At 42.4% G+C, this 18,601-nt stretch overlaps 2 protein-coding genes across 7 annotated transcripts in view; both read left to right on the forward strand.

Annotated features, from left to right (window-relative positions):
• Positions 1–16,621, forward strand: part of RIPOR2 (RHO family interacting cell polarization regulator 2) — a 100,329-nt gene extending 83,708 nt beyond the window's left edge. For 3 of the 6 annotated variants that reach the window (XM_028737555.2, XM_028737558.2, XM_028737559.2), the window contains exons 13-22: positions 385–1,071; positions 1,950–2,131; positions 3,968–4,145; positions 5,230–5,365; positions 6,237–6,398; positions 7,960–8,118; positions 9,507–9,712; positions 11,251–11,334; positions 13,279–13,369; positions 14,789–16,621. In XM_028737555.2, coding sequence (XP_028593388.2) covers positions 385–1,071; positions 1,950–2,131; positions 3,968–4,145; positions 5,230–5,365; positions 6,237–6,398; positions 7,960–8,118; positions 9,507–9,712; positions 11,251–11,334; positions 13,279–13,369; positions 14,789–14,889 — 1,986 coding nt within the window. In that variant the 3' untranslated portion in view covers positions 14,890–16,621. The remainder of the gene's footprint in view (positions 1–384; positions 1,072–1,949; positions 2,132–3,967; positions 4,146–5,229; positions 5,366–6,236; positions 6,399–7,959; positions 8,119–9,506; positions 9,713–11,250; positions 11,335–13,278; positions 13,370–14,788) is intronic. The other 3 variants (XM_028737560.2, XM_028737556.2, XM_028737557.2) reach the window with 2 other exon arrangements.
• Positions 16,622–17,371: 750 nt separating this feature from the next.
• On the forward strand, positions 17,372–18,487 carry ARMH2 (armadillo like helical domain containing 2). The gene is made up of 2 exons (XM_028737562.2): positions 17,372–17,605; positions 17,930–18,487. Exons 1-2 carry the CDS (start codon positions 17,407–17,409, stop codon positions 18,403–18,405), a joined length of 675 nt encoding a protein of 224 aa, XP_028593395.1. The 5' UTR covers positions 17,372–17,406; the 3' UTR covers positions 18,406–18,487.
• Positions 18,488–18,601: the final 114 nt, after the last annotated feature.

The following is an 18,601-nucleotide window of genomic DNA, read 5'->3' on the forward strand; positions in this document are numbered from 1 at the left end:
TCCATATACATATTTTGCATATGGCCAGCAAACACAAATCTTATTTGTTCCTCTGTTTTGTGCATGAAGTTAAGTAAGTTTGCAGTACCTCTCACAGAACATCAGTTCAGGATTGGTTTAGAACCTTCCTATGCTCATTATAGACCAACTCTGATCTTTTCTGTTTGCTGTGGTTTTTTCTGGCCTACTGATATCTTCCTGTTCATATCATTTCATTAAAAAAAATCATCAGTATAATAAAAGGTAAGTTTCTTTTACAACTAGGCTTCAAATAAGTCAACAGACCTTTAACACTTTTACATTTTCTGCTAGTGGCTTAGCATTAATTTTGTGTGGAAAGTTTTTCCGCTTTCCATCTTTAACTGTTCTTGTTTACATTTGCAGTCAAATTCACCTGATGACGTTTTTGAAAATGGGACGGCAGAAAATGAGAAAAGGCCAATGTCGTTCAGCTTCAGTGATATTCCCAATGGAGATTGCACTCAATCATCCAGTTTAGTGGGTTCCTGCACCATAGATAACCCTAATCCTGAAATTACTGTCACGCCCCCAGAACACAATGGGCAGAAGTTATCAAAAACTCGCACCATGGACAATATCAGTACAAGCTCATCTGTAGACTCTACACTTGAATCCAGAGACTTAAAACCACAAGAGCATGTGCTAGTGAATGAGGAAAATAAGATTTCGTGCATAGATTCTGAAGTTTGCCAAAAGTCTCTAGGTTCAAGAAGCAGCAACCTGTTCTTAGATAATAGTGCCCAGGTATCACTTCTGCAGGACACAGATGAGTTGTCAGAGCTCAAGCCTGTGGAACTGGATACTTTTGAAGGCAACATCACAAAGCAGCTGGTTAAAAGACTCACTTCAGGAGAATGCCCAATGACACCTGAAAAGCTGCACTGTGAGGGGTCCATAAGTGGTGAATCGGAAGGCTATAAATCTTGTGTTGACGGAAGCCTAGAAGAAGCATTTCAGGGACTTATTCTAGCACTTGAACCTCATAAAGAACAATTTAAAGAATTTCAGGATTTGGACCAAGAAGTAACACACCTAGACGAAATCCTAAAAGTAAGTTGTCAGGCATCCTCACTTTTAACTTTCTTGTATCTCTTGAATACTTTTGTTGTTGTTATTGTTCTGACAGGCCTTTGCAGCCGTTTAATTTTTGATTAGTTAGTCACCTGAATGATTATCTGTATTTTTTTCTTTTAAATGATGTTTTCTGTTTTATAGTGTACACTGCCTTGTATACTATACGGCGGTATAGAAATGCAGTGGAACCTCGGTTTTCGAACGTAATCTGTTCCGGAAGACCATTCCGAAACGTTCAAAAACCGATGCACAAAGGGCGGTCTGCAAATTTACAGAGAAAATTAAGAAAAACACAGTGGTACCTCAGCAGAAGCCGTTCAACTTCTGAGGTGCGTTTGAAATCGGAAGCATTTACTTACGGGTTTTCGGCGTTCCAAAATGTTCGTCAATGGAGACGATCAAAAACTGAGGTACCACTGTAGCTTTATTCATAAATAAATAAATTAAAAGTGAATACCAGACATTTATGTGACTAAATTCAACGAGCACCCAGCTCACACAAGTATACTACACCAATGGTAGAAAGTACCCCACAAATATACTAAATTTGTATCTTCTATATTGACATATTAGAAAAGGTGTTACAATTAAAAACAAGTGTCAACTAAAAGTCATTTCATTGGTTGGCAGACAACTTCCAGACAGTATAAGAATCTAGAAAGAGAAGATTTACATCACATATTGTGGAAAACTGTATTGTTGAATCTGGTAGTTTCAGGAAGATGCAGAGAATTTCTTCTTTGTTATTTAAAAAAAATGTTTCTATGCCTTTTTGTTGCGGGTGGGGGAGTGAGAGTGTATGGATTCATCAGCTCCCTCATCCTCACATATTCATTTTGCTTTTCCTGTTGCAGTGCAGACCAGCAATCAGTCACAGCAGGTCATCCAGCTTAAGCCTAACAGTTGAGAGTGCACTGGAAAGTTTTGATTTCCTCAACACCTCTGACTTTGAAGATGATGGTGGTACTGACGAGCTTTGCAATGGCGGTCGAGGCACTGACTGTGTATTCTCAGATACAGAAGTTGAGAAAAACAGGTACGGAAGCCAATATCTTGTACTTTTCTTACTTAAGCCCAAACTCTCGCACTTGTCCTTTCAGTCCTGGCACACACACATTGTTAAAGGAAGATTAAACTAAATATTGGGGTTTATAGATAAGTGATTTCCCTACAGAGCAATTATAATTTAGTTTAGAAGAACTGCTTACAGTGTTGCTCATATTTTATTTACCATTTGGCTGAAATGTCCCCAACTCCAGCTTAAAACAACAGCTGGTAGAACATGAGACTCTTAATCTTAGGGTTATATGTTTCAGCCCCATGTTGGGCAAGAAGATTCCTGCATTGCAGGGGGCTGGACTAGATGACCCTGGTGGTTCCTTCCAGCTCTACAGTTTTATGAAACGAAGATTCTATGATACTTTTTAAAATCATCAAAACATCATCAAATGCAAAAAAAAAAAAAAAAAAGCACCATTTTGTCATGCCATCACAAGCCTACCCATGCCCCAGCTTCTCCTAATTCGTACCTGAACAGAAAATAGTTGTTTCTGAGTTGGCCATTATAAGTGTGAACTTGCAGCAATCCATCTATTCTGATCAATGCAGGGTCAAGCCTAACAACAGCACCTTAGCAGAATGCCCTGGCTTGTCTCCAACTATCGCTTACTCAGTGTAGATCAGGGATAGGCAACCTAAGGCCCATGGGCCGGATGCGGCCCGCGGACGGTCGGGAATCAGCTTGTTTTTATATGAGTAGAATGTGTCCTTTTATTTAAAATGCATCTCTGGGTTATTTGTGAGTCCTGCCTGGTGTTTTTACATGAGTAGAATGTGTCCTTCTATTTAAAATGCGTCTCTGGATTATTTGTGGGGCATAGGAATTCATTGATTATTTCCCCCCCCCCAAAATATAGTCCGGCCCACCACACGGTCTGAGGGACGGTGGACCGGCCCATGGCTGAAAAAGGTCGCTGACCCCTGGTGTAGATCCACCGAAATCAATAGGCATGAATAACTTAAGACCATTGGTTTCAATGGATCTACTTTGAGTAAGAGTTCGTTTGATAAAACCCATAAACTCTTTGTTTAAGGTGGTTAAGGAACCTGATGTTGTTTGGGTGAAGATGCTGAAAAGCCTGGTAGCTTCCCTGCTGCTGCTTTGAAACAGCACAACTAGTAACACCCTTTAGCTTTTCTTAAATGCTCTATAATCCACCTTCTACTGAGAAATACAATTGTTTAAAGAGTGAAACAATCAGTTAAACATTGAGATTTGCATTATTCTGTAAATAAATAAATAAATGGGAAACCTGAGTTCTGTGCCTGAAACACCTGATGAAATCACCATGTCTTCTGCTTCAACGACTTGTGGGTTGTTGTTTATTAATTTCTTGGCTGGCAATTAATCATGTGCTAGTAAAGCACTGACAGATTAAGTCTTAATTGTATAACTTTTCAAAACCACTAATCTGTAACCCAGTGAAATCTGCAAAACAGTTTGGCAAACCATGTTGTCAACAGATCAGGGTGGCTGGTGCATTTAAATTACTTTTTTTTTAAGAAAGCAAGTTCTAATGAAGGCCGATTTCAAAGACTTCACAGCGAGAGCTCTTTACAAAAGGGGCATTGTTTGAGAGAAACAAGTAGGCCACTGTGGAAGCCATATATCCTTTAAATGTGGACACTTACTTGGCACCGGCTACCTTGTGCCACTGCCAGTTTTGAGGTATGATGCTTTCATTAAAAGCCTTTTGGCCTCGCGAGGGCTTTCTGGTTACAGGTCGGTGCTTTCAACAATCCCTCTTTTGCATGGTGTTAGTCATGTTGAGCCTGCATAAAAAGAAATCCAAACCACTCACTTACCTCCCAGCATGAACAGTTACAGGTCAGAACACCCAGAAGCCAGGGGGCATCTCAGCGAAGCATTGACAGAAGACACAGGAGTTGGTACCAGTGTCGCTGGAAGCCCTCTTCCGTTGACCACGGGGAACGAAAGCCTTGATATCACCATAGTCAAGCACTTACAGTACTGCACACAGCTTATTCAGGTACCTACAGTGGGGTGTTTTTTGGGGGGGGGACCCCCTAAACCCTAGAAATTAAAAAATGTTAGGATTTTGATTATTTGGGATGTGAAGGGGGAAATACAAGCTGCAGAGGAATTCCTGGGCTAGGTCTTGCAAAAAACGACCTGGGCAAGCTAAAGCCATTAAGAAACAATATACAGTGGTACCTAGGGTTAAGTACTTAATTCATTCCGGAGGTCCGTTCTTAACCTGAAACTGTTCTTAACCTGAAGCACCACTTTAGCTAATGGGGCCTCCTGCTGCCGCCGCGCCGCCGGAGCACGATTTCTGTTCTCATCCTGAAGCAAAGTTCTTAACTTGAAGCACTATTTCTGGGTTAGTGGAGTCTGTAACCTGAAGCGTATGTAACCTGAAGCGTATGTAACCCGAGGTACCACTGTAGGGCCATTGGCAATGTAAGCAGACTGGGGGTTTGTAAGGTTGCCAGGGTAACTGGATGTGAGGTGACAGGAAAAGAGTCTTGAGCAAGGGTTGCTGGGATCCATCTTGAGCAGGCTGGCTGCAGGCTGGCCGGGAGAAATGCCTTGATCTTCTCAGCTGCACTGCTGTGGGAGACAAACCCCTCTTGAAATGACCATGCTATGAGATCTAGACTCCCTCCATGCAGACTGAAGGTATAAATAGAAATAGAAATAAACCATATTTCTTAATGCCATCGTGTCTCAATTCTCCAAAGGCCCACAGAACCTCTGTGAGTGCCTAGAACCCCATGGGCTCTTGCCACTGCTTGGCAGAGAGGGGGAGGCACCCAACTTCTGTAACAACATGTGTGTGTGTGTGTTTTGTTGGGAGGGGATTGAAAACTTGGAATGATGAGGTGGAATATCTTGAAAGATGGCATGACTGGATGGAATCCTGAGCAGGACAACCTCACACTGCAACACTTCGTTGCGGATCCCATCTGTAGAATAAAATACTATTTTTGCTTGCTAAAATACACATGCTTCCGCATTACACACATCAGCAGAATCAATGTAAGTTCTATCCAGAGAATTTATTATACGTAACGTGCTAAAATTTTGCTCTTCTTTTGTTGTTTCACTAGCAAATTGTATTCTCCAGTAAAACTCCCTTTGTGACAAGAAACCTCCTTGATAAGCTGTCTCAGCAGGTACTAGTGATTGAGAGTCTTGCAGAGATCAGCAATGAGAATACAGGGAACATCAGACCTGTAAGCGAAGGTAAGACCTGGCATAGACAGTTTCCATTTTGAAAGGATGGGTGCCTATTTAAATATTCCTTAAGCATGGCGTGGAATACAGTCCTGTATCCATTTATGCACAAGTATTTATTCAGGGTGTGTTGTTTTTAAAGTGTGTTCACAATAATTGGATTATTCATGTCCACCAGATCATTGAAACAGCCATATTTCTAAGGACTATAAAACAGATTAGCAGTTTCTGTTTCCCCTACAACATGCATCATAGGCTTTAGTCATAGGATAGGAAACAGAAATGTTGAAAACTGAAAGAAATTATTCATTTCAGAAGTGAAATGCATTTTCACAAACATTTCCTAGTGTATTATCAATGCATATCTCTGCCACCATGTGGGCTAGATTGAAGTTTGCTTCTTCCTTTTTTTAAAACAACGAGATCTGAAATTCTTAAGAAACCAAACCCTTTACCAAGTGCCTGGATGTGCAGAAAAGCAATAGACCTAAATTAAAGTCAGTTTCTTTTGTAAGCACATACAATCCAGTCAAGCTTGTGAGCCATTGATTTTCAATAGAAATGTACATGGTTAACCACGGAATCAATGGGATAAAGGTGCTTACATTGACCTGGATCCATGTCCAAAGTATACAAAGGGTGATTAGCAATTGAATTATGGTTATCCTTTTCAAATCAGAACAAATCTGCTTTTGCCTTTTAGATTTTTCACTCCGAAAAGCCAGTGCAACCCCTTATAATTTCAAACAAAATTGGCATTTTCAGTCTCCGTGTTCCTTCAGTGGGGCCTCTTAAGCTTTGCAAACATTCAGCTGTGATTAGAATATTTATCTTCCTTATACTGAAAGCAGTGATCTTTTGTCATCTTTTTTCCATTCAGCAATTCCGGAATTCCAGAAAAGGGTCTCTCTGCTTTCCTTCTGGAGTAAATGTACCAATCCTTCTGGGTTCTACCACATCTCTGCTGACAAGATGATCAAGCAACTGGATGCCATGTTCGCTACAACGCTGAATGACGAGTGCCCGGGACTTGCAGAAACAGGTACAGTTTTCCAGTGTGTTTCTATAGTAGGAGCAAAGAGCATCGGTCTCATTGATGATGTCTGCAAGAAATCTCTGCAGCAGAAATCATGGCTACTGACAGCTATATTAAGTCTTTCAAAGTTGCTTGCTGACATTAGCACACTGAAATATTTTGTTATATTTTCCAAAATGCAAAATGACTTAACCCAAACAAAGGGCTTCTGAAGCACAAATATTGATTTAGTTGATGATTTATATAAACTAGCGTATCCAGTCAGGCAAAAATTGCTACTCTGCTCCAGTCTTCCAGTTACTCATCTTTTGTTTTATAATACTTGCAGATAGATATGCTTTGTGTGCATTTTCCAGCAGATTCTGGAGAAATATAGGTTTCCCTTACAAAAAGTAGCCAGCTCCTATTAACCCGAAAACCCATTAGCTGGCTCACAGCTGAGTTTTGGCCTACCAGAATGCCTTAGATCCTCTTGAATTGCCTGTTGACAAGCTGCAACAAAACATGTCTCTCCCGTATCAGTCTCTACAGCCACAGAAGGCACTGTAACTCTCCAATGGTTTAATTTCACAGTCCTCCATTGTCTCCCAAGAGACAGATACCACCAGGCTGGCTTCATTGCATGGCCACACATTTAGCAATAACTGAGCTGTTGAATGTGGTACTTAATACTGAAGAACTACTACTACTACTGCTACTGCTACTACTACTACAGGTTGATCTAATTGAGGGTCAAAGTGGTGCTGTTGGTTTCCTTTCCAAATCCTGCTCCTTCCACCCGCTTCCTACCCCATGTCCACTGTTTTTCTACGTTGAAGTTTATTCCATGAGGCTTTACTCTCATTTACAACACATGGGCCTTTTTCTGTATGCTTGTAACTGTTGCCCACACCACCTGTGTGCTACCACCTTTTTATTTGCTTCAAATCCCTCATAAAAACCCAACTTTTATGTAACACGTTTGCCTCAGTTCCTTAGCCCTTGTGCTCTACTGTGACATAGAAAGCAATCCTAAGCCCTGATCCACTGGCTGCAGGTAAATAAGATGGGACAGAGGTCCTCTCTGCTGGTAGAGAGCAGCTCTGAGCTGGGGGCGTGTCCACAGAAGAGGCGCGCATAAAGCACTCTTTGTTTCTGCTGGTCATAGGTTAGGGTTGCCATGTTTCAAAAAGTGAAAATCCAGACACAAAAGTAGTTAAGCTTCACCCCACCACCACCAAAAAACCCTGAAAAATAATAATGAATTTTGAGTTAAGTAAATTTGCCAAAATCTATACTCCTGACATCCAGATTTTCCCAGGCATTTCAGTGATTCCTGCCGAGACACTGCTTCCGATGACTGAATCCCGGCCATGTCTGGGAAATTCTGGACATGTGGCGGCCCTATCATGAGTGCCAGTAGCAGGGTGAAGGTAGGCTCTGTTGCACTAGGGAAGTAATGTGAATCAAAAGCAACATCCGCATTCACTGTACCATGACTTACAAACTTGCAAACTTATTAAATCAGCACAGTGCCTCCTAGAATTTTAATCTGCCTTTTTTATTATTATTATCTTGTCACGCACAGTGTTCAAAACCTTGGTATCACATATCTTGGATCGAGCGGAGCCTGTCCTCTCCTCCAGTCTGCCCTTGGAAATCATAACAGTTTTCCAGTATTACAACTATTTTGCCAACAGAAATGTCCACGATCTGGCAAATTATTTGCTTCAGCTTGCAAGAGAAGGTAAGGATGATCATACTGCTTCCTAGGGAACGTTATCTTTTTTAAAAAAAAAAAAAAAAAGCACAGCATGAAATAATTCCATTTGCTGCTCCAAAGAATCCAGGAGTATGTTTTAAGTTAAGGTTCACAATGCACACATGAACGGTGTGCTTTGAACTAAGGCAAAAACGACACCTATGGCTGGGGGAAATCTGAAGATCCAATCATGAGCTCTCCCTGAATAGCAGGATCTCCTACGTGTTAATTCGCATAAAAACCATACACATTTACACACAAACACATAACTTCTATCAGCCGAGAGTCTTGAAGCCATTGCGAATGATGTAATGTAAAGTCTGTTTTAGTTGAAGGGTGATAGCTTGGTGTTAGAACACATAATGTCCTGGGGTTGATTTCAGCATTTCAAGACAGGTCAGTGAAAGAGTGCAATGCAAAACTGAGTTAGATGGGAGTTAGATGGACCAATAGTTAGGCAAGCTTCCTGTGTAAACTCTAAACTCTGCTAAACAGCTAAAACTCTGCAGTTTGCCACAAGGTGTCCCATATCAAAGATGCCAGCAAAACAGCCTGGATGGTTGAAGAAAGTAAGGTGACTGTTAAACTAATTTTGACTTATGGAGGCTGCTGGAAAAACTCACGGTTGATCCGGTTCCTCACATATTACTTAAAATTTTCAGTGTTCAGGTTTGGTTTTTTGGTTTTTTTTTAAAAAAAGAAGAGCACTTTTGGAGATGAATGAAAGTGGCTTTCTCACCAGTAGCACAGTAAAAAGCAGCAAGGTTTCCTGTGCCCTGTCCAATGAGCTGCAAAAGAATTGGGCTAAAGGACAAGCACTGGAAACTTGAGTTAAAAAAAAGAAAGTTTGGGGATTTTTTTAATAATCTACATGCAATAGAATTAACAGTTGCAAACAAATTTGGCAAGATATATTTATGCTCTGTATTGATTCTCCTCTGCCGCCAGTCCCTTTTACCACTGAATTTCTGGCTATGGGCTTTAAAGACCCAACATGTTGGCTGCTCCAGGTGGTAGCAGTGACACCTAGAGTGCCTCCTCCTCATTTTGTGGATGAAGTTGCCAGACTTCCTGGTAGCAGCTGGTAGTGATGTGGACACTGCTTTCCAATGAAGGTAATTCACAAACTGATTCTAGACTCCGCCTTTACCATATGGAGTAGCTTAAACACATGCGACAACTTGGACACCTGTTGCTGGGAATCACAAGCACTCAGGTCCTGCTTGCAGGCGTTCAATAACCCCACCTGGTTGGCTATGACTATGAGACCAGGTGGGCTTGTGACATGATCTTGCATTTGTATGTTGCCACTGTCTTAGTGTGGTGAACTTAAGCATGCCCTAACTTAGAGGGACATTCTTGTTCCATTTCAGCCTTAATGGTGCAGACTCTGCAGTCCTTAAGAGATGAAAAGTTCTTGCAGAATAAAGCCACTTTAACCTCCTTCAGCCTCCCACCTCAGCAAGAAGTACTGAAATCCTTGGCTCTCCTCCTCCTGACTGAAAACAAAAGGGAGACCCACGAGGCTGTGGCATCCTTGTTGTCGGCTGCAGCAGAAGACAAGGACTTCAGGGAAAAGGTAGGTGTGATGGGAAACGGTAACAAAATTATGAGTACTGGGGTAGAGCTGTTAGCTAGGGCATTTCTCTGAGGCTATTAAGGCTTCATGGCGGGAAGGAACTCTCTAGCTAGACAGGGCGGTCTAACATTTCATATCAAGTGGGCCGCAAGAGTACTTCAACCCAGAACCCATGGTCCCTATGCTGCCTTGTATGGTGGGAGGAGCAAGGCCAAAATTTGATGCGTCACCCCCAGCCCTCATGCTGCCTTCCCAAAGCTAAGTGAGGCACCAGGCTCTGGGAAAGAGGTGTTAGTCTCTGGCAAGGTCCTAGAGGCCTCTCACCTCTAGAGGAAGATGGAGGACTCAAGGACCCTGTCAGAGCTCTCACACCTTCTTCCTAAAGCTCCATGCCTTGCTTAATAATAATAATAATAATAATAATAATAATAATAATAATAATTTATTTATTTATACCTCGCCCATCTGGCTGGGCTTCCCCAGCCACTCTGGGCGGCTTCCAAAAGAATATTAAAATACTGTGATACATCAAACATTAAAAGCTTCCCTAAACAGGGCTGCCTTCAGATGTCTTCTAAAAGCCTGGTAGTTGTTTTTCTCTTTGACATCTGGTGGGAGGGCGTACCACAGGGAGGGCGCCACTACCGAGAAGGCCCTCTGCCTGGTTCCCTGTAACTTGGCTTCTCGCAGTGAGGGAACCGCCAGAAGGCCCTCAGTGCTGGACCTCAGTGTCCGGGTAGAATGATGGGCGTGGAGACGCTCCTTCAGGTATACTGGCTTTGAGAAGGCAGCTGGAGGAGGGGCCTCCAGTGTTGCTGAGGACCGGACCACCCTGAGTTAGGAAATGGGGTTGGGACTATAGGACTGTTTAGCCCCAGTTCCAAGCAGCAGCATGTAGAGAAACAGCATCTCTCCCTATATAACCTCAGCTGGGATAGCTCAGTTGGTAGAGCATGAGACTCTTAATCTCAGGGTTGTGGGGTCAAGCCCCACATTGGGCAAGAGAGACCTTTATTGCAAGGAGCTGGACTTAGATGTCCCACAGGGTCCCTTCCAACCCTGTGATCCTTTACACCCAGGGAAGCTCTGCTTCAGGTATTGCATTGATTCATTGTGAGTTTGGATTAGGGCCCTGGTGTAAAGGTTTTCAGACTCTTTACCTCTGTTTTTGATTTTGGATTGCATTAGTTAGGTGGTGGTTTTGCTATAATTGTTGTTAATCCTAATTTATCTTGGTTTTATAGTTTTGAATTGGAATAAGTAAGCTGCATGCACTTCACATATGCCAATAATTTGGAATGGCCCCTGGAGCCCATAATCTGCTTTAGTTTCTCCTTCGGGTGGGGAACCACATGTTGCTGAACTGCAATGCCCTTCATACTTCATCATTGCCCATACTGGGTGGGGCAGAGTTGGAGTCCAACAACATAGGGAGGACTGCTGGTTCTCAATCTTTGCCTTAAGTGCTGCCTTAAGTCTTTCTGTGACATGCAGTTACAGCTTCCTCCTCATTGCCTCCCTTTTTCTCCCCCTCCCAGGCTTTAATTTATTACTGCGAAACCCTTGCACAGCCCAGCCTCCACCTGCAGAAGGCAGCTTGTCTGGCCCTGAAATGCCTCCAGGTAAAGTTTGCCTTCTTTTCTTTCCCAGGCACAGCAAAAGGTCAAGCAACAGCAAGGGTTTCAATAGCCCCTCTTGAGCAAACAGTAACAATCAGAGTCTTGTTCTTCTGCATTAGCCATCCTGATATTACTTTGCAAAAGTGAGGGGTTTTTTTTAATTTTTTTGCACAAGTAATTTAGAATCTTGAAGTATCTCCAGGATGAGAAGTGTAAACTGTGCATGAGAGCTCTTGCCCCTTTAGGAGGTGCACAGACTTAACTTATAATCAGAAAACTAATGCTTACGCAGTAGAACAACAACAACAACAACAACAACAACATATGGAGAACACTGGAAAATGGGGAAGGGGGGCTTTGACAGTGCAGTACCACCAAGATCTGCCGTTGCACCTACAACTAGGATCTGTTTAAATCGCTATCATGTTGTGGTTTTTGTACTTCCAAACAAAACCACCACATAGATTGTAGCACCATTTCAGTTCACAAGAAGTACTGGGGCAGAGCAATTGCCCCAGTGATGGTGGGCGGGGTGGGGGGCAGATCCACTGCTATTTCCCAAGCCCTGCTGGGTCATGGCAGCCAGGGCAGAAAGTGATGGCGGTGGTGGGAAACCAGTTCTTTTTCCTCCTCTTCCACTGCCTACATAACTGCTGGCCTAGCTTCCAGCTCTGTTTGGGAAGGGGTTGTTGGAAGAATGAAAAAGCTGAGTATCCTGAGGCAGTGGCGGAGCTGGGTGCTCCGGCACCCAGAGCAGCACACATCCCAGCGAGGCCCACGGGGGCGAGGACGATCCTCCCAAGGGGCAGGGTGATCTGCCCACGGGGCCGATTGGTGCAGCTGCACGATCCTCCCCGGGGGCTGATCTCGGCACGGGGGTGCGCTGAACATTAACTCCTTCAGGCTGAAGGGGGTGACATTCAGTGCCCCCCAAGCCTACAGCGAGCCGGGGGAAGGGGGAGAGCCACAGCAGCTGCTTTGCCGCTTGCCACTTGCTGGGCTTGGGGGAGTAGTGCCAAATGTCACCCCCCTTCAGGATGACACCTAGGGTGACCCACACACCCCTTCCTACACCCGTTCTGAGGTTCCTCAGCCCCCCAATATGCTCCAAACACTCCCCGTTTTGGGCCTCACAAGTGTTGGAGCACTACCTACAGGATATCCGAGACTATAGCATTGCACCCTAAACTTTGCTTGACCTGTGGGTGCATTGCCTAATCTCAGGGAAGACAGAATTAAGAGCAAGTCATGAAATGACAAAAAAAAAACCATAGAATTTTGCCTGTGTACACCCAAACCAGCTGTAGAGTGCCATTGTAATACAGAATTAACTAAAGATTTTTAGTAATAACCTTTTAGTTATGGCAAATGTGGCTCTTGTAGCATAGTGGTAGTTTAGTAGTAATAAATCTATTGTTGTGAATAATAGTCATTTTAAGAGCTTTTGTTCATAATGCAATAAGGTACATAAGACAGTAAGACAAAAGTTAACAAAGCTTGTGAAAGAGAACCTAGGACCTGCAACAGCATTTCCTGCAGGGATCCAGCTGACGTGAGCTGTTTATCTTTTCCTTGACTGTTTTGTGCATCTTCAGTTTCATGCCACAAGCGCTACCAAAATGTATCAGGTGTCTCCCAATGGAGGGAGCAGATCCACACGATATTTCATTTTGCATGTGGCTCTGCTGTCCCCGCTGAAATTACGTAGTGAGGAAAGTCATATGTGGATAAAAGCCCTCCTCTGTTGCACTCTGTGGGTGCATCACAGACAACACATGTGGGATTCTGGATTTGAGCTCTGGGCTTCTGCAGAGAAATAGCAAACTCCAGATGAGTTCATAAAATGTTTCACACAGATTTGAACAACTGGACAGAGAATCGGTGATTATCATAAACCATTTGGAACGAGAATAGAAAATAATGAACTTGTTTATGTTTTTGGTATAGGCAACTGAAAGTATTAAAATGCTAGTCACGCTTTGCCAGTCTGACAATGAAGAGATCAGGAAGATAGCCTCTGAAACCCTTCTTTCTCTTGGTAGGTTGACTAACTTTATGCCATTCCACTATTAAATAAATAATACAGTAAAAGCAAACTGATGAAAAAATGGGACAAAAGCAGAGAGTGGGGTGTGGGTAATAGAAGAGCAATGACAAAGAGAAACTAGGAAGCACTAGCACAGCACTGGTGAGTCCCAAACTCTTATTTCTCCATAACATCTGAATCAGGAGAGGCAGTGCAAGCCCTCAGTCAGTGGCTGGATGCAATGGTGGCCTGGACTGTGGTCAATGAACTCAGCTTGGACCCTAGGAATACAGGGGTGGGTGGGTGGCTCCTACGTGCGGGAGATAGATCTGTCACCTGTTCTAATTGCCAATGCACTCCCTCTGAAGGAGCAAGTCTGCAGTCCTCTGTGGCTAGGGGTGCTTTCTACAAGCTCTGGCTACTATGCCAGCTGTTACTGTTCCTGGACCACAGTAGCTTAACCGCAGTGACCCACACATTGGTAACATCAAGACTTGATTACTGTAGCACACTTTATGTGGGGCCACTCTTGTATCTGGTTCAGGAGTTGTAGCTGGTGCAGAACACAGCAGCCAAACAGCTCACAGGAGCAAGTTACCGGCAATGTGTTTACTCCTCTGCTGAGATGTCAATTTGCTGGTTGCCAATTTGCTTCTGAGCTAGCTTCTTTTGCTAATTCTCAAAGCCCCCCCAAAAACCCTTGGGCTCAAAGTACCTTAAGATCCCTTATGCTCCATCTAATCACCGAGATCCTTTGATGGGGCACTTCTTCCACACCCGAGATTTGGTCAGCCTTTATTAGGGATTGAGCTTTTATTGTGGCAGGCTCTGCCCTGCAGAACTCCCTGTGGTAGAGGTTCAGCAGGAATTATTCCTGCCCTTCCTTTAGGCATCTCCTAAAAGCAGTGCTGTTCAGACAGGCCTTTGCAATGCAAATTTCTTTTTCCCAACCAACATTTATTGCTTTTTTAATAGACCCTTTTGTTGCTCCTGCTGTTTTGTATGGTATATACCTCTTTATTGGGGTCGGCAAAAGTGGAACTTTAAAAATATTTAAATCCATAAATTTGCAGCCACTGAACAGCACCTAACCTTCCCTTAATGCAGTGGTTCTCAAAGGGTGTAGCAGGAAAGAATGGCAAGCATGGCAGGAGATTCAAGGACAATCAGTATACTGTTTTGGGAATAATTCATGTTCTTACGTAGCTGCATTGTTTTATATTTTCTGGATGTCCCATGATCATGTTATAAAGTAGTTGTGTTCTATGTTATAAATCAAGCACTGCTAGTTGTTTCTTTTTGTTTTCCAATGTATTTATCACGTTTTAAAAAGTTGGTGTGGCACAAGCATATTTTTATTCTGAAAGTGTAGCCTGGAGAACCTCTGAGTTCATGTGACATTTGCCTTGCTTCTCATTTTTCTCTGCTCAGGAGAAGATGGACGGTTGGCATATGAGCAGCTAGATAAATTCCCTCGTGAATTTGTTAAGGTTGGTGTACGACGTGGGACTGAGGTAGCCACAGCCTTTTAAGAGTTTAATCTGCATATTAACACAACAGCTTCAGAGGCTGGTCTTCTTTAACAACAACGGTGCTGTAGCTGAACTGCAAGAAGATTCACAGGTGTTCGAAGAAGAATGAATCTGAGGGCTCTTACTAGCTTCGCTCTGTAACTTATAATGAAAACAGTGATTTGTCAAAGATTGCATTGCTTTGCTTTTGAGTGAAACTAGGCCACTGCCATACAGTCAGCCTCGGCAAATACAACAGATGTTTTGTAATCATAAATGAGGCATTTTAAATTGTATATGGTGGGTTTTCTGTGAATATAATTGCATCAGTTTAAAACTTTGTGATGCTTCCTCTAAATCGGTGGAAAGGAAAAAGCAAACTGAGTAGGACTTTTAACAGCAGTTATGACTCCCATCTGTGCTGTGCCTCAGTTGCCTTCAAGTATCTCCTGCCTTGTTTTTGTTATCAGTAGCACCACTTAGTATGAACAATCTTCAGATGACGGGCCTGACTCTGGAAACAGCAGGATGCAAACTCCAGGTTTCAGTAATTCTGACTCATTTCTTATTTCCATTCTTGCTCTTTTCTGGCTTCCAGTAATGACCTCCAAATGATTTTTGTAAATAAAAACAAACAAACATTCTCAAGCAGTCGTGCAGGTTGTATAAAACAAATAGGTGTTTTCCTTTTTTCCAGAAAGGGCATATGGCCACATTATACTTTTACATGAAAACACCAAGATTTAATCTTCCTTTCCCCTTCCTTGACATTTCAAAAAAGAATGAGGTTTTGTGCATTTATAGCTGGGAGCTACAATGATTTCAATGTAGAAGAGAACAAGTGGTGGAGATCTCTGGGACTACAGTGGTGCCCCGCAAGACGAATGCCTCGCAAGACGAAAAACTCACTAGACGAAAGGGTTTTCCGTTTTTTGAGTCGTTCCGCAAGACGAATTACCCTATGGGCTTGCTTTGCAAGACGAAACGTCTTGCGAGTTCTTGCGAGTTTGTTTCCTTTTTCTTAAAGCCTCTAAGCCGCTAACAGTCGTGCTTCGCAAGACGAAAAAACCGCAAGACGAAGAGACTCGCGGAACGAATTAATTTCGTCTTGCGAGGCACCACTGTACGGTACTTCAAATTGAGTCATTCACACACACACTATCTGCAACAATCAAGGTGACAGAAAGCATGCTATGATGCTAGTTTTCTTAGAAGTAAATTCCAGTGTGCAATGGTGGTTACTCCCAAGTTAGTATGCATGGATTGTAACTTGAAGGTGTTTTATTGAAGCCTTCATCAGACAATAAAGAGCTCATAGCTCTTCAACCATTGGGCACTCCTCCTTGGAGACATACAGATTGTGAAGTGCTGGTTGTTGGTTTTTTTAAAATAAATTTAACAGAAGTCTTTCCCCCCTTTTTTGCCAAAATGCATTGGCAAGCCAGTATTCTTAATTGTTAATGTTGTAACACTGTATATACCTGTATATTATAAATTATAAATATTCTGATTAAAAGCTGTACAGTCACTCAAAAGTTTTACTGAAGGGGAAAAGTCTCTTTTACGAAATGTGAAATAAGTAATTGTGCTCTGGTTTTTACAGCACATTGCTGCCACAAGCCTACAGTCTTTCATTGTCGTCTTTTGTATTGATTTTTGGCTTACATTTGCCTTCTAGGTTTGTGGTATTTGTACTTCTCATATATACGGCTCCTGTTTAAGTTATAATAAAGATTATTTTTGAAATACTAAATAGCATTGTTTTTACTTTGGTCGACTTATTTCTTCCACCAGTGCTAGACTTGGACTTCCAACTTGATCAAGATGGTAGTTCTGAGAGAAAAACAGCAAGTAACCTCAAATGACAATATGTCCAGGTATCCCGTACACTGTCACCCCAGCTTTGTTTGCCTATAAATATGTCAGAAGAGTTGGCAGAAAACATGTTTCAGCACTAGGGAGAAAGCACTGCAAAACTGCCTCCCTTTTGAGTTTTTAAAGCTACAGCAAAGATTTGCAAGTACACCTGGAAGTCTGAGTGGGCTGCCTGCAGACAGTTGCTGAAACTTTGGAGAGCAACTAGTCCTTCTGCAAGTTTGTTGGGAAGATGGTAGTAGAGGTGGTGTTTGGATTTGCCAGCCTCCACCGCTGGACAGGTAAGGGAAAATAGCTCTATCTGTAAGAAGGTATGATCAACAATAAAGTATTGGTTGCGGAGGGAAACAAGTTTCTTTACAGAGGTAATTTAGACCCATGGGGCTGAAGGATAAATCTCACTTTTTAAAAAAATGTGAAAATATAACTTATTGGCTTAACCCACCACCAACCGCAGGATAGGATAGCTAAGAATCTACACAAGTATGACATCATACTATCTCCGTTTTCCATTCTATTTACTGCACTCATTGCCTAGTTACCAGCTGTGTGGGCTTGCGAGTCAAATGTGAATCAATACTTCAGTGTCCCAACACTTCCCTGTGGGTAGAGTGAAATACAGCTTTAGAAAGACATTTTTCCTGAAACCAGTCTTCAGGCAATATGGGAAGCAAGTTTAGCAAAATAGCAGCCTGGTATAACAAGCATATCAAGCATGAGAGGGAACCCGCAATCAAGCTCATAGACCCTGTCTTTCACCACCATAAAATCAAAACCTACGGCATTGAGCTGAGAGATCCAGAGCTGCCCCTGGAAGACAGAGCCACAGCTGCATTGTATATTGGACTTCTAACTTACACAGGTATGCATGTAAATAGACAACAGCTGCCAGTTTGAGAAAAGTGTATTGTCCATCTAAGTTATAGTTGGGTTAGGCCCATTAAAATGAAGAGACCAAAGTTAATTGTGTCCTAGTCCAAGTAGAAACAGCACTAGATATGACTGAGTAAATGTGCAGTAAAATTGTAAGTATGTTTAATAGCTCAAGTGTCAGGATTCAAGGGACTCCATCTCATGGCTACGAAATCTCTCAATTTACATTAGCCATTAAAAACAGACAAATATTCAGGCATAGCAGTGTTCCAGCATATTAGTGAAATAATCAGTAACATGTCTTCCTTTACAGGTGGTGTCAATGCTGCTTTGCTTGCATCAGAATACATTCAGGATATGATTAATATTTTGCTTATGCCAGACACTTCTGGGGAAGTGAGGACCTATGTATTAAAAGGGTTGTGTGGCATTTGCTACCTAAGCTACTTAAACCAAAATGAAGCCAAAGACAGACATCTTATGGAAATTCTCCTTGCTTATCTGGATGAAGATGAAAACCCTGAAGATGACGACCCTCTAGATATAATCACTATGAAGCTCTGGGTTTGCTACCTTATGACTGTTGTCTGCTGTAACAACATCCCTTATCTCAGGTTATTTAATGAAGTGGGTGGCCAAAAGCTACGTAAAAGTCTGGAGTCCCTGTCTAAGTTGGAATGGTTTAGCTGGCCGCAAAACTATGCCAAGTTAATGCTAGCGCTTCTAGCCTACCAAGAACAGATAAAAGAATCACTAACAGGTAGAGCTAAGAAATCCAGCTTACAATAAAAGTGCCAGGTGATAAATGGTGTTTGGGGAAGTATCCAGAAATACTAAGTAAATTATTGGTTGGGGCTGACATATAGCATACATATGTACTACACTTCTGTTCTCAAAGGTTTAAAGGGGGTGGGTGGGAACTATTATTCCGTGTCCATTACCTTTTAAATAGCTGGCTTAGACTTGCAATATATGTTCTAAAGTA

This window comes from Podarcis muralis, chromosome 8 (assembly GCF_964188315.1).
Source record: "Podarcis muralis chromosome 8, rPodMur119.hap1.1, whole genome shotgun sequence".
Lineage (NCBI taxonomy): Eukaryota > Metazoa > Chordata > Lepidosauria > Squamata > Lacertidae > Podarcis > Podarcis muralis.